This window comes from Macaca thibetana, chromosome 12 (assembly GCF_024542745.1).
Source record: "Macaca thibetana thibetana isolate TM-01 chromosome 12, ASM2454274v1, whole genome shotgun sequence".
Classification (NCBI taxonomy): domain Eukaryota; kingdom Metazoa; phylum Chordata; class Mammalia; order Primates; family Cercopithecidae; genus Macaca; species Macaca thibetana.
This window is the reverse complement of record NC_065589.1, coordinates 15,539,224-15,555,989: the sequence shown is the minus strand read 5'-3', so window position 1 is coordinate 15,555,989 and position 16,766 is coordinate 15,539,224. Positions and strand designations below refer to the sequence as shown.

Genomic DNA, 16,766 nt, shown 5'->3' with positions numbered 1-16,766 from the left:
CTAATGACTTTCGCAATCTAGTAGCATCATCCCCCATGTTAAAGAAATGTTTGAAGAAAGTTAATAAGCAGTTCAGGGTATGAATGAAAAATTTTCTAGAGAGATAGATATCATCAATAAGACACCACAGTTTAGCCTCTCAGTTCCTATCTCCTGAAATGGAATGTTTCTCTTTTATAATAGGAATAATATCTCATAATACATTTCTTTATATGCTGTCAGATCAAAGATATATGAGATGAATAAAAATGACATCAGATTTTATTGGGTTTTAGAGCATGAATTTACACCTTATCAAATACCAGGATACTTGTTTGCCTTTCTATATTATCAAAACAAGAACTAAGGATATTACTTTGTTCTAAAACTTCACAATTAGCAATGTAGCTCAAGATATATATATATATACACACACACATCATAAAAGAAAAAACTTGAACATTTTTTGCCACCTTCTTAAGAGTTTTCAACTATAATCCTGAAAGTCATTTTATTGTTTGAAATTCACATAACTGTAAAATATATTTAAAATACCTTCTTTTTTCTCACTAGAATGCCAGCAAATGGTTTTTCATGGACAATGACCGTTTAAATGACATACTAGTTTTTAAAAATTAAAATATATGGTATTATCTCAAAAGACTATAAAAAATAATTCTATACTTTGAGTATGTGTATATAATATATATACATATATGTAATTTTAATATAGTCAGATTGTGTGAGTTCATACTGAGAAATGAAGGAAAAGCAATTTTGGTATGTCAAATAAACAACAAAGATATTTTAGTATCCTAAGGATTTATTTTAAATATTGATTGTATTGTAATGCTTTTATTTGTTCAACAAGTTATAAGGTTTGAACAGTGCCTGGATAAAATTTTATTTAGCTGTTATGCCATAGCTATAACTTTGCCCAGAAGAGACTCATTTTAGCTTCCATGATTTCATGTCACATTCTGCCACAAAAATATTCAAAATTACCTTCCTGGGTGAAAACATCATAAATAAATTTAAAAAGCAGTTCAGGATATGAACAAAAAAATTCTCTAGACAGACAGATATAATCAAGAAAAACCAATCAGAACTTCGACAAATGAAAGACATACTGAGGGAATTACAAAATGCAGTGGAAAGTTTTAACAATAGACTAGAACAAGTAGAAGAAAGAATTTCAGAGTTCAAAGACAAGGCTTTTGAATTAACCCAATCAGACAAAAATAAAGAAAAAAAGAAATGAACAAAGTCTCTGAGACATATGGTATTAGTAAAATAGCCAAACCTAAGAATAATTCGTGTTCCTGAGGGAGAAGAAAAAAAGAACTAATTTGAGGGAGTAATTAAGGAAAACTTCCAAGGCCTGGCTACAGATTTAGATATCCAAAGCCAAGAAGCTTAAAGAACTCCTGGGAAATTCTTTGCAAAAAGATCTTCACCGAGCCATGTAGTTATCAGACTATCTAAAGTCAAAATGAAGGCAAGAATTCTAAGAGCAGTGAGACAAATGCCTCAGGTAACTTATAGATGAAAACCTATCAGACTTACAGCAGACTTCTCACAGAAACCTTACAAGCCAAAAGGGATTGGCGTCCTATCTTCAACCTCCTTAAACAGAACAACTATCAGCCAAGAATTTCGTATCCCACAAAACTAAATTTCATAAATGAAGGAGAAATAAAGTCATTTTCAGACAAGCAAGTGCTAAGGAAATTTGTCATTACCAAACATAACACTACAAGAAATGCTAAAAGAAATTCTAAACCTTGAAACAAAAGCCTGATATGCACCAAAATAGAACCTCTTGAAAGTTTAGAACTCACAGGGCCTATAACACAATAACAAAATAAAAAGAAAACTATCTGGGTAACAATTAACATGATGAAGAGAACAATACCTCACATCTCAATATTCATGTTGAGAGTAAATGCTCCACTTAAAAGATATAGGATGGCAAAATGAATGAAAACATCACAATCCAAATATCTGCTGTCTTTAAGAGGCTCACCTAACACAAAAGTATTCATATAAACTCAAGGTAAAGGGGTAGGAAAATGTATTCCATGCAAATAGAAACCAAAAGCCAGCGGGCATAGCTATTCTTCTATCAGAAAAAAACAGACTTCAAAATAACAACAGTAAAAACAAAAAGACAAAGATGGTCACTATATAATGATAAAACGATCAATTCAACAAGAAGTTACTACAATCCTAAATTTATATGCAACTTACACTGGAGCTTTTAGATTCATAAAACAATTACTGCTAGACCTAAGAAATGAGATAGACAGCAAAACAATAATAGTGGGAGATTTCAATACACCACTGACAGCACTAGACAGATCTTCATGACAGAAAGTCAACAGAGAAACAATGGATGTAAGTGATACACTAGAGCAAATTTACTTAACAGACATTTACAGAACATTCTTCCCAAGATCTGCAGAATATACATTCTTCTCAGAAGCATGGAACATTCTCCAAGATAGACCATATGGTAGGCCACAAAATAAGTCTCCATAAATTTTTTAAAATTGAAATTATATCAAGTCTCTTCTCAGACCACAGTGGAATAAAACTAGAAATCAACTCCAAAAGGAACCCTCAAAATTATACAAATACATGGTAATTAAATAATCTGCTCCTGAATGATATCTGGGTTAACAATGAAATCAGGATGGGAATATAAAAATTATTTGAATCGAATGATAATATTAACACAAGTTATCAAAACCTTTGGAATACAGCAAAAGCAGTGCTAAGAGGAAAGTTTATAATGCTAAATGCCTACATCAGAAAGTCTGAAAAAGCACAAATTGACAACCGAAAGTCACATCTCAAGGAACTAGAAAAACAAAAGCATACTAAACTTAAAGCTAGAAGAATAAAAGAAATAAAGATTAAAGTGAACCAAATGAAATGCAAACCAAAAAAGTATGAAATATTAATGAATAAAAAGCTGGTTCCTTGAAAAAATAAACGAAATCAATAGACCATTAGCTAGATTAAACAAGAAGAGAGAAGATCCAAATAAGTTCAATTAGAACTGAAACTGGGGTCATTACAACCAACACCGCAGAAATACAAAAGACCATTCAAGACTACGACGGATAACTTCAAGCACACAAACTAGGAAATCTAGAGGAAATTAACAAATTCCTGGAAACATACAATCCTACTAGATTATATCAGGAAGAAATAGAAACCTCGTACAAACCAATAACAAGTGTGAGACTGAATCAGTAATTTTTAAATTCCCAACAAAAAAAAACCCAGGATCAGATGGATTCACAGCTAAATTCTACCTAGACATTGAAAGAAAAGAATTGGTACAAATCCTACTGAAACTATTCCAAAAGACTGATAAAGAAGGCATCCTCCCAAAATCATTCTATTAAGCTAGTATCATTCTGATACCAAAACAGGAAAAGACACGCACGCACACACACACACACACACACACACACACACACTACAGACCAATTTCCTTGATGAATATAGATGCAAAAATCCTTAACAAAATACTAGCTAAATGAATTGAACAGCATATCAAAAAGAGAATTCATCATGATCAAGTGGGTTTCATCCCAGGGATGCAGGAATGGTTTAATATATGCAAGTCAATAAATGTGATTCATCACGTAAACATAATTAAAAACAAAAACCATATGATCAATAGAGGCAGAAAAAGCATTCAACAAAATCCGGCATTCCTTTACGACAAAAACTGTCAACGAACTAGGCATAGAAGGGACCTACCTCAAAATAATAAAAACTATATATGACAGACCCACAGATAGCATCATACTGAATGGAAAAAAGTTGAAAGCATTCCCCCTGGATACAGGAAGAAAACAAGGATGCCCACTTTCACCACTTCTATTCAACATAGTTCTGGAAGTACTAGGCAGAGCAATTAGGCAAGAGAAATAAATAAACAGCATCAAAATTAGAAAACAGGAAGTCAAACTATCACTGTTTGCTGATAATATGATTGTACACCTACAAAATCCTAAGGACTCTTCAAAAATACTCTTAGATATGATAAACAAATTCAGTAAAGTCTCAGGTCACATAATCATTATACATAAATCAGTAGCATTGCTATACATCAACAACAATCAAGTTGAGAATCAAATTAAGAACTCAATTCCTTTTACAACAGCTGCAAAAAATAAAATAAAATAACTAAAAGTATACTTAACCAAGGAGGTGAAAGTTCTCAAAAAGGAGAACTACAAAACACTGTTGAAAGAAATCATAGATGACACAAACAAATGGAAATGCATCCAATGTTTATGGACTGGGATAATCGATATTGTGAAAATGACCATACTGCCAAAAGTAATCTACAGATTCAATAGAATTTCCATCAAAATATGAACATCATTTTTCATAGACTTAGAAAAAACCATCCTGAATTTCGTTTTGAACCAAAAAAGAGCCTGAATAGATAAAGCAATCCTAAGCAAAAAGAACAAATCTGGAGACATCATATTACTGAACTTCAAATTATACTATAAGGCTATAGTTACCAAAACAGCATGGTACTGGTGTAAAAGTAGGCACATAGACCAATGGAACAGCACAGAGAATCCAGAAACAAAGCCAAATACATACAGCTAACTGATCTTCAACAAAGCACACAAAAACAAAAAATTGGGGGATAGACACTCTATTTAATAAATGATGCTGGGAAAATTGGCAAGCTACATGTGTTAGCAGAATAAAACTGGATTCCTATCTCTCACCTTACACAAAAATCAACTGAAGATGGTTCAAAGACTTAAATATAAGACCCGAAACTATAAAAATTCTATAAGGTAACATTGGAAAAACTCATATACATATTGGCCTATGCAAAGAATTCATGAATATGACCCCAAAAGCAAATGCAACAAAAACTAAATAAATAAATGGGACCCAATTAAACTAAAAGGCCTGTGCACAGCAAAAGAAATAAATAAACGGAGCAAACAGAAACCCACAGAATGGGAGAAACTATTTGCAAACTATGCATCCAACAAACGGCCAGTATCCGGAATTTACAAAGAACTCAAACAAATTACCAAGAAAAAAACAAATAATCCCATTAAAAAGTGGGAAAAGGACATGAATAGACATTCCTCAAAGGAATATATACAAATGGGCAACAAACATATGAAAAAATGCCCAACATCACTACTCATTAGGGAAATGCCAATTAAAACTGCAATGAGATATCACCTTACTCCTGCAAAAAATGGCCATTATTTAAAGGCAAGAAACAATAGATATTGGCATGGATGTGGAGAAAAGGAACACTTATACAATGCTGGTGGAAATGTAAATTAGTACAACCTCTGTAGAAAACAAGTGTGGAGATTCCCTAAAGAGATAAAAGTAGATCCAACATGCGACCCAGCAATCCCACTACTGGGTATCTACCCAAAGGAAGAGAAGTCATTATATGAAAAAGACACTTGCACGTGTATATTTATAGCAGCACAATTCACAATTGCAAAGATGTGGCACCAATCTAAGTGCCTATTGACTAATGAGTGGATAAAGAAAATATGTTTTACAAAAAACGTGGACTACCACTCAGGCATTAAAAGGAACAAAACAATGGCTTTTGCAGCAACTTAGATGGAGCTGGAGGCCATAATTCTAAGTGAAGTAACACAGGAGTGGAAAACAAAAACTGCATGTTCTCACTTATGAGTGGGAGGTAAGTAATGAGTATGCAAAGGCATAAGAGTGATATAATGGACTTCAGAGATTCAGAAAAGGGAGGATGTCCCAAGACTAACCAGAAAGAATTCAAATCCCTGAATAGACCAATAATAAGCTCTGAAATTGAGGCAGTAATTAATAGCTACCAACCAAAAGAAGTCCACGACCAGATGGATTCACAGCCGAAGTTTACCAGAGGTACAAAGAGGAGCTGGTACCATTTCTTATTGAAGTATTCCAAACAACAGAAAAATAAGAACTCCTCCCTAACTCATTTTATGAGGTCAGCATCATCCTGACACCAAAACCCGGCAGAGACACAACAAAAAAATTTTCAGCTAATATCCCTGATGAACATCTATGCTAAAACCCTCAATAAAATGCTGGCAAACGGAATCCAGCAGCACATCAAAAAGGATATCTACCACAGTCAAGTCTGGGATGCAAGGCTGGTTCAACATATGGAAATTAATAAAAGTAATTCATCACATAAACAGAAACAATCACAAAAAACACATGATTGTTTTAATAGAGGCAGAAAAGGCCTTCAACAAAATTCAACATCCCTTCATGCAAAAAACTCTCAATAAACTACGTATTGATGGAACATATCTCAAAATAACAAGAGCTATTTATGACAAACCTATAGGCAATATCATACTGAATTTGCAAAAGCTGGAAGAATTCCCTCTGAAAACCAGCACAAGACAAAGATGTACTCTCTCACCACTCCTATTCAACATAGTATTGGAAGTCCTGGCCAGGGCAATTAGGGAACAGAAAGAAATAAAGGGCATTCAAATCAGAACAGAGGAAGTCAAATTGTCTCTGTTTGCAGATGACATGATTGTATATTTCGAAAATCCCATCGTCTCAGCCCAAAAATTCCTTAAGCTGATAAGCAATTTCAGCGAAGTCTCAGGATACAAAATCAATGTGCAAAATTCACAAGCATTCCTATACACCAACAATAGACAAACAGAGAGCCAAATCATGAGTGAACTCCCATTCACAATTGCTACAAAGAGACTAAAATACCTAGGAATAAAACTTACAAGGGATATGAAGGACCTCTTCAAGGAGAACTACAAACCACTGCGCAAAGAAATAAGAGAGGACATAAACAAATGGAAAAACATGATATGCTCATGGATAGGAAGGATCAATATCATGAAAATGGCCATATTGCACAAAGTAATTTATAGATTCAATGCTATTCCCATCAAGCTACCATTGACTTTCTTCACAGAATTAGAAGAAAAAATTACTTTAAATTTCATATGGAATCAAAAAAGAGCCTGTATAGCCAAGACAATCCTAAGCAAAAAGAACAAAGCTGGAGGCATCAAGATACCTGACTTCAAACTATCCTACAAGGCTACAGTAACCAAAACAGCATGGTACTGGTACCAAAGCAGATATACAGATCAATGAAACAGAACAGACCTCAGAAATAATACCACACATCTACAACCATCTGCTTTTCGACAAACCTGATAAAAACAAGCAATGGAGAAAGGAGTCCCTATTTAATTAATGGTGCTGGGGAAACTGGCTGGCCATATGCTGAAAGCAGAAACTGGACTCCTTCCTTACATCTTATACAAAAATTAACCCAAGATGGATTAAAGACTTAAATGTAAAACCCAAAACCATAAAAACCCTAGAAGAAAACCTAGACAATATCATTCAGGACATAGGCATGGGCAAAGACTTCATGACTAAAACACCAAAACCAATTGCAACAGAAGCCAAACTGACAAATGGGATCTAATCAAACTAAAAAGCTTCTGCGCAGCAAAAGAAACTATCATCAGAGTGAACAGGCAACCTACAGAATGGGAGAAAAATTATTCAATTTCTACCCATCTGACAAAAGTCTAATATCCAGAATATACAAGGAACTTAAACAAATTTACAAGAAAAAACCAACCCCTTCAAAAAGTGGGTGAAGGATATGAACAGACACTCCTCAAAAGAAGACATTTATGTGGCCAACAAACATGAAAAAAAGCTCATCATCACTGGTCATTAGAGAAATGCAAATGAAAACCACAATGAGATACCATCCCAAGGCAGTTAGAATAGAGATTATTAAAAAGTCAGGAAACAACAAATGCTGGAGAGCATGTGGAGAAATAGGAATGCTTTTACACTGTTAGTGGGAGTGTAAATTAGTTCAACTATTGTGGAAGACAGTGTGGCGATTCCTTAAGGATCTAAAACCAGAAATATCATTTGATCCAGCAATCCCATTACTAGGTATATAACCAAAGGATTATAAATCGTTCTACTATAAAGACACATGTAAACCTATGTTTAGTGCAACATTATTCACAATAGCAAAGACTTGGAACCAACCCAAATGTCCATCAATGATAGACTGGAAAAAGAAAATGTGGCACATATACACCATGGAATACTATGCAGCCATAAAAAAGAATGATAACATTTTCTTTTGCAGGGACATGGATGAAGCTGGAAACCATCATTCTCAGCACACTAACACAGGAACAGAAAACCAAACACCACATGTTCTTGCTCATAAGTGGGAGTTGAACAATGAGAACACATGGACACAGGGAGGGGAACATCACATACTGAGACCTGTCACGGGGTCGGGGGTAAGAGGAGGGAGAGCATTAGGACAAATATCTTAATGCATGTGGGGCTTAAAACCTAGATGATGCATTGATGGGTGCAGCAAACCACCATGGCACATGTATACCTATGTAACAAACCTGCTCATTCTGCGTATGTAACCCAGAACTTAAAGTAAAATTAAAAAAAAAAAAAAGAAAGAAAGAAAGAAAAACACTTGAATACTGAAAACAAAGAAGGGGGAGAGAGGAAGAGGGTCTAGGGACACAAAAAACCACACATTAGGTAAAATGTACACTACTTGGGTGATGGGTACACTAAAATCTCAGAATTCACTACTATATAATTCTTCCACATAAGAAAAAAAAACACTTGTACCCCAAAGCTATTGAATTAAATAAAATTTTTTTAAAATTACCTTTCTGACCCTTCAAGCCATCAGGGCCCCTCACACCTGGGCGGCCTGGAACTCCTGGGTGGCCTCGCTCTCCTGGTGGACCAGGAAATCCCAGTCCCGGGGGCCCCACAGGTCCTGCTTTGCCTGGGGGACCCAGAGGTCCAGGAAATCCTTTACCACCTGCAATCGCGTCTTCATGATCCCCCTGGGAATGTTATGTCACAAATCAATTACCAACCACTGAAAGTCCATGAACTCAAAGCAGTCATTGTAGGTTATAGAAATACATGCAAAAGTCCATAATTTCAGGAGACAGTTACTCTTAAGCAAATGTAATTTTAAAATAAATAACTTAGATACTTCTCAATATTTTAAACATATATATATTTAATATATATATTAAATATTTTATCCTTCTACATGGCTTGGTCTCAAATGTGGTCTACCACAGTCTTACAGATCTGGATTGTTTCAATGAATCTAGGCGATATATATATATATATGTCTAGGACATATATATATAGAGAGAGATATATATATATATCCTATATATAGAGAGATATATATAGATATATAAATCTAGGAGATATATGTGTGTGTGTGTGTGTGTGTGTGTGTGTGTGTGTGTGTGTATATATATATATAGAGAGAGAGAGAGAGAGAGATGGATCCTCTCTCTGCAACTCAGGCTGGTGTGCAGTGGTGCTATCTTGGCTCACTGCAGCCTCTGCCTCCCAGGTTCAAGCAATTCTCCTGCCTGAGCCTCCTGAGTAGCTGGGATTACAGGCACCCACCAGCTCACCTGGCTAATTTTTGTATTTTTAGTAGAGACTGAGTTTCACCATGTTGGCCAGGCTGGTCTCGAACCCCTGACCTCAAGTGATCCACGTGCCTTGGCCTCCCGAACTACTGGGATTACAGGCGTCAGCTACCATGCCTCCCCAAAATACACATTTTACATCTTTATATACATATATATATTTTATATATACATATATATAATATAAGCATGTGTGTTATGCCTCAAATACTGGAAACAATGTGTGTGATACACCTTAAATACAGAATAAGAGATTTTATGTCAAACCATTCTCTAATATCATGTCATAGAATATAGAAATACGTAGATCAAGGGAGGTGGTGGGATTACAAATCAAATACATTCTTATGCATTACCTTGAGAAGATGCATAGATAGACTCCATCATCCTCCATCCCTGTAGGTAAAAGCCTAACAAGTCCTTTCCCCTCCTGCATGAGAATTTGACTTTTGGTTCACTGTCTGGTTCTGTTCCTCTCATAAAAATTAGATTGTCAACTACATTTCTAGGCAGTCTTGCTTATAGTAAAATCAATCCCCAGCTGCAAAATTTGCATCTGGTCTGGAAGCACTGTGGGAAAGCTGCATCAAGGGTTCCCTCACTGGCAATCCCTGGTGGGGTCCTCAAAAGCTGCGCAGCGGATAACAGCTCTCATGGGGAATGAGGCTTTCAAGTCAGGGCTGCCTCGATGTCCACCATATGTGGGTCTCATCCCTTCTTGCACCCCACCGGATTGAACAGCTGCAAGGACTCTCAAATGCAAGGAATATCTGACACTGTCCTGCTGGCATTTTGAGTGATCTTTTATCCTTCTACATGGCCTGGTCTCAGATGTGGTCTACAACAGTCTTATGGATCTGGATTGTTTCAATGAATCTAGGAAGACCTCAGCAAATGTTGAAATTCCTCTTCCAGTTTGATCTATATAGACACAGCTTTTTCACAATTAGATGAGTACTTTATGACAATGTCCACTCAGTGACAATGATTTCTAAGTAGTTCCTTAAGGGGAAGAATGAATTAAGCAGAGATTACCAAGCCTAAAGCAGAGATCATTCACATACTTGTGACCAGGAGAAAGGTCAGAAAGCTATAAACACCATCTAAGCCAATTTCCAGGCTTCTCTCTCTTATTCACTTGGGTTTCCTGTAGAATCAGGACATGGTCTTTCCCTGTTGCAACACTCTCAATGGCTTCCCATTATATATGGCAGGCAGCACAGGTTGGTGGAAATAGCATGCACTTTGAAATAAGACAGACAAAGTTTCACTCCTATTTTGCCTATTAGACAGATGGGTGGTCTTGAATATCAGATGCTAAGCCTCCATTTTCTTACTGTAAAATTGGAAAGGTATTGCTTTTCAGGGGACTGCTGTTATGAGGAAACCATCTAGCCTGGTTTCTGTGATACTGTACGCATTCAGAAATACTGCATATATTTAAGATATTTTAAGTTCCTAAGCATTGGACCATCTCATCCTCTTCTTTTATGACCTTAATCACATACACGTGGTATCCACCCAAAGCATGTCTGAAAAATGCAGCAACATCCTTTATCAGTGAGATTTTCCATCAGCCAATGCCTTGACTCTGTGGGCTTGCACTAGTTCACCCTTTCACGCTCACTACTTCCCCCGTGTGCATCTTCTCCAGGAAACAGAATTGATGCTAAACATTGGGATCTGAGCTCCATCCTCCATACCACAGAGTCAACTGAACACACCTAAAATCAGTGGGGCCCTTCTAAGATACAAGTTTCTCTGAAGAAAATAAACACCATGAGAATGATATAAAGACTGAGGACCAAAAGTCTTGCTAGGACTGAACTGCCACTGAAGATTTTAGACCATCTCCAATGATGTTATACCTTTTATAACAATCATCTTTCCATGTCAGGGTGCCAAAGGTGACTCTGATTTATGGCATGTTGATATTTTACTGAATTTCAGCTTGGCAAATACAGAAGGGGGAAATAGTTGCTTGTGTGACCATATAAGAAAGTGAAATTCTATAGCAAGAGAAGAATTCTACATACTGGGAGTCCTGGATCCCCTTTTTCTCCAGCATGTCCATCCAGACCATGCGATCCTGGTTGCCCTGGAAATCCTGGGGGCCCATCAGGACCTCTTTCTCCTTTGTGCCCTGGGAATAGAGGTCAAAAGATACTCAAGCTCTTATCAGCAGGGGGTAAAGTAGGATAGAGAGGACAAAAAATAAAGAAAATGACCTCGGTCCTGGGTTGATACAGTTTCCTGTGTATCTCAGTTGCCCAAGTCACATAAAACATGCCAAAGCCAGAGGGGAGAATGACAACTGCTAGAACCATCGAATCTCTTTAGTTGGGAAAAGCTCCTTTTCCCTTTTCCCATTCCAACAAGGAGCTGGTGTGTAAAGGTGTCAATCACAGAATTTTCCCCTACTTGTGTGATGCCAAGCACAGCACTCTATCCCTGGCCGTCGAAAAGGGGGAATGGTCTGCCGTTGGGTACTTACCCTAAGCTAATCAATCCTTTCTGAAATTATTTTTCTATTTGGAACTGACAAAGCAGGGCTCTCTCCATCTCTGAATGTAAGAACTTAGAGCTGCCTGGGGGTATGAAAATCGGTCTGATGGGAGAAAATATAGATGGTGGAATGTGAGATGAAAGATGCAGGGAGAGCCTCTTGATGCCACTGGAGGCCCGGATCTGGTTGTCCCAATGCAAACCTGTAATGGTTAATATTAAGTGTCAACTTGATTGGAATGAAGGATGCCTACATAGCTGGTAAAGGGTTGTTGCTGGGTGTGCCTGTGAGGGTGTTGCCAGAGAAGATTAACATTTGAGTCAGTGGACTGTGACAGGAAGTCCTACTCCCAATGTGGGTGGGCACCATCCAATTAGCTGCCAGCACAGCTGGAACAAAGCAGGTGGAAGAAGGTGGGATAGGCTGGCTTGCTGAATCTTCTGGCTTTCATCTTTCTCCTGTGCAGAAAGCTTCCTGCCCTTGGTCATCAGTCTCCAGGGTCTTTGGCCTTTGGACTCTTAAATTTACACCAGTAGTTTGCCAGGGCTCTTGTGCCTTCAGCCACAGACTGAGGGCCACACTATTGGCTTCTCTACTTTTGAGGGTTTTGAACTCAAAAGTAGGAAAACCACTACTTTTAGGGCTGAGCCACTTCTGGCTTCCTTGCTCCTCAGCTTGCAGACAGCCTATAGTGGGGTTTCGCCTTGCGATCATATGAGTCAATTCTCCTTAATAAACTCCTTTTCATATATACGTATATCCTATTAGTTCTGTCCCTGGAGAACTCTTACTGATAAAAGACCCTACCTTTTAATCTTTCACATTTTGTTTAGGTCAGTACATTATTTAAAAAAAAAAAAAAAAATTTCAAGCTGGGTTTCTTTCATTTACAACTAAAATATTATAGACTAATATAGAACACTGGAATGCGGTGAATAAACACCAGCCAAGCCAAAGGAGGGCTTGAGTCAAACCCAAGTTCACTATAATGAAGATGTGAATGTGTGGCTGAAGGAATATTTACATTTTCAAATAAGAGACGGGGGATTTGGCTCAACATTCAGACAACCTTATGAAGGGCAGAAGTATTTTTGTAAGTAAGCTCAACCATCCTAAATTGTATAGAATTGATCTATGGTCACAGGGGAAATTACTGCAAGAGGAGGGTCCATACATCATTAAAGTGATGGATTATGCTCACCTTTAACTCTTGATATGACCACGTCACCCTTCGCCCCTTTGTTGCCGGGTGGTCCGGAGGCACCAGGCTTTCCCTTGGTGAAAAACAAGAGCAACAAATTAGATTAATTGTGATGGTTCAACAGTTCCATCTGTACATGTTGAATCTCTCTCTTCCTCCCTCCTAAATCTCTTGTTAAAGATTCCAGCTTGGCATTCTTGTTCTCACCCCCTTCCCTGCCTTCCAAGATAGTCCTATCTTGCCAAATTGAGGCTCTTAAACTGCATGTAAAATGCAAAAGCTGGTGAAACCTGAATTAAGGTCTGCGCCTGAGTTAAGAGGACAGTTTCCTGGTTTTGACAGTGTACTGTGGTTATGTAAATATGGTTAGGCATATGTATCATGGGGGAAGCTAGGGGAAGCATACATGGGAACTTTATGACTGTGCAACCTCTTGTGAGTCAACTACCTCAAATTAAAATTTATAATTAATTTTTGTCATTATCGTGGGCTTTGTAATGTGAAACAGAGAGGAAAGAAGAGAGTGGGATAACCACAAGAGTTGCCACTAGAGCTGAAGGTAGAGGTTTAGGGATAAGTTTGTGATGAAAAGGCATGGAAGTGATGTGCTGCTAAAGAAAGTTGATGAGCAAGAGAAGAAGAAATAAGAACCTTTTCTGAAGCTAATATATTTATTATGTATAACAGGTAAATAGCTAATTTTGGCTGACAGGCTTGTGATCTCTTAACCACAACATTGCTCAAAACTAAATAATTTGAGTCATGCTTTTTAAGTGTTACATATTACTGAATATCAAACCATGTCAAAAATATGGGAACCTGGCTGGGCACAGTGGCTCACATCTCTAATCCCAGCACTTTGAGAGGCCAAGGAAGGTGGATCACTTGAGGCCAAGAGTTCGAGACTAGCCTAACCAACATGGCAAAACCCCGTCCCTACTAAAAATACAAAAATTAGCTGGACGTGATGGTGCACACCTGTAGTCATAGCTACTTGGGAGACTGAGGCATAAGAATCACTTGAACCCAGGAGGCGGAGGTTGCAGTGAGCTAAGATCGTGCCACTGTACTCCAACCTGGGTGACAGAGCAAGAATCTGTCAAAAAATATATATATACACACATATATAAATATTTTAACACAGAGTATATTATACATATATATGTATATATAAACATATATGTATATATAAATATATGTATGTATATATAAACATATATATGTTTATATATAAACACATATATATATGAACCTATTGTCAGTATATTAGGGTGGCCAAGCACCATATCAAATAACATTATAGAAACACCATACAGAGCCCAAGATTACTTACCTAGTGATATCAATAACCAAAAAACCACAGCAAAGAAATAGGAGGGAGGTAAAAATGACTGAGCAGGCCAGTTCCTTTGCTCACACAGATGCCACTACCTTGTCGTATTTTCTTTTTCTTTTTTTTTCTTTTTTTGAGATAGTGTCTCACTTCATCCCCCAGGCTGCAGTGCAGTGGCGCAATCATAACTCACTGCGGCCTTAAACTCCTGGGCTCAAGCGATCCTCCTGCCTCAGCCTCTCAGGTAGTAGGACCGCAGGTACATGCCACCATGACTGGCTAATTGGATTTTACTTTTTTGTGTGTAGAGATGGGGTCTTGCTGTATTGCCCCAGCTAGTCTCAAACGCCTAGCCTTAAGGGATCCTGCTGCCTCTGAAAGTGTTGAGATTACAGGAGTTCCGAGCCACCATACCTGGTCTTGTCTTATTTTCACACAATCTAACAATGTGTTCAAACAAGCTTAACTATCTTTTTTTTAACTGGCCCTACTACTTTATAAGCTGAGAGCTACAGAGGGGAGGAGAGTACCAGTAGAGATGAGCACACTGGCATCAGCAATCATCAGGCAGCAACAGTGAAGAGGAAGCCAAAAATGCACGTAACAGGCATAACAACTCAAATGGACAAAAGGGTTGGGAGCCATTTCATGCAGAGAAAAAAAAAAATGTCCACACATAACTCAGTATCTCTGATATCACTCTAGTATAGCATACTGTTTGTAGCAATGTCTGTGAACCATCAAAAAGGTGGGTAGAACCAATTTCTTAGTATAAATCAAGACATTAGAAAGAATTAGAAATCATAAAGTGCTAATGTAGGTTGAGTTTTGTTTTAATTCTTATTTTTACTATATATGCTAGTCATAAGTAGCAATGGGGCCTGGCCAAAGTGTATGTCATATGGTGTCCTGCCTAAGAAATGGATAAAGAAAATGGCCTTCTGATGCATAAATTATCAGGACAGAAAACCGTTCACATAGCATTTGGACCAACTTCTTTCCAGAAAGAGAACAAACTGGAATGCTTAATAAAGAAGACTTTGGTACTTTGGAAGAATGAACCCGCCCCCAGGAGACTGAGCAGTTTATTACTCAGCACATTGGAGACTTCAAATGTATGATGAATTGCTCTAATGCTCTGTAGGTGTTGAATTTTAAGTACTAGAGTAGATCATAGACTTATTTGAGCTAGTAAGGAAAAAAATTATCAGTGCTGTTTTTGGATTTCATTAAAGAAACATTTACTGAAAACATTACTGAACCATTACCAAACCATTACTAAATGGCTTAGTAAATGTTACTAAACATTACTAAAACCATTACTGTAGTTTTCTTTGAAAACTACAAAGAACCAGGCATTAGTCTGAGTACTGAGAATACAGCAGTTAACTAGTGAAATAAACGTGTAATTTAAGAGATTCTTAGGGCAAAGTTTCTCAGCAGCTTCAGATAGTGAGCTACTTTTTACAATCTTAAGACCTGAGATCACCAAACACTTGTGTTACTCTAACAACGGAAGCCCAGTAGCGACAAAAACTCCTCTCTGGGCCGGGTGCAGCAGCTCATGCCTGTAATCCCAGCACTTTGGGAGGCTGAAGTGGGAGGATCACCTGAGGCCGGGAGTTCGAGACCAGCCTGACCAAAAAGGTGAAACCCTGTCTCTACTAAAAATACAAAATTAGCTGGGTATGATGGCACATGTCTGTAGTCCTAGCTACTTGAACAGCTCAGGCAACAGAATCACCTGAACCCAGAAGGCAGAGGTTGCAATGAGCTGAGATTGCGCCACTGCACTCCAGCCTGGATGACAAGAGTGAAATTCCATCAAAAGAAAAAAACAAGAAAAACACCTCCTCTCTGCCAGGCATATCCTAGTTGTTCAGTCTAGATAAGGGACATCAACTGCAGATGCCCACAGGGGCAGCGCCTGTCCAGTCCAAGGGGAACAGGTGGGTGGGCATGGGGGGAGTCAGCCCACAGTCACAGCAGCAGTGGAAACACAATAACCTTGTGCTCATAAACTTCTAATGTCTCAGGAGAAGCCATAAACCTCACATTAATAATTCAAAAACAAACACCACAAGGACACAACCAAACATTCCAGCAGGTCAGAAATAGCCCATATATTAGTCCATTTTTGTGTCGCTGTAAAGAAATACCTGAGGCCAGGTAATTGATAAAGAAAAGGAGCTCATG

The 16,766-nt window shown here is 37.7% G+C and overlaps 1 protein-coding gene across 2 annotated transcripts in view; it reads right to left on the bottom strand.

The window, feature by feature from the left end:
• COL4A4 (collagen type IV alpha 4 chain) overlaps positions 1-16,766 on the bottom strand; it is a 156,808-nt gene that overhangs the window by 59,639 nt on the left and 80,403 nt on the right. For both annotated transcript variants that reach the window (XM_050752145.1, XM_050752146.1), the window contains exons 23-25: positions 13,238-13,310; positions 11,567-11,673; positions 8,732-8,915 (exon numbers count right to left, since the gene is read on the bottom strand). In XM_050752145.1, coding sequence (XP_050608102.1) covers positions 8,732-8,915; positions 11,567-11,673; positions 13,238-13,310 — 364 coding nt within the window. The remainder of the gene's footprint in view (positions 1-8,731; positions 8,916-11,566; positions 11,674-13,237; positions 13,311-16,766) is intronic.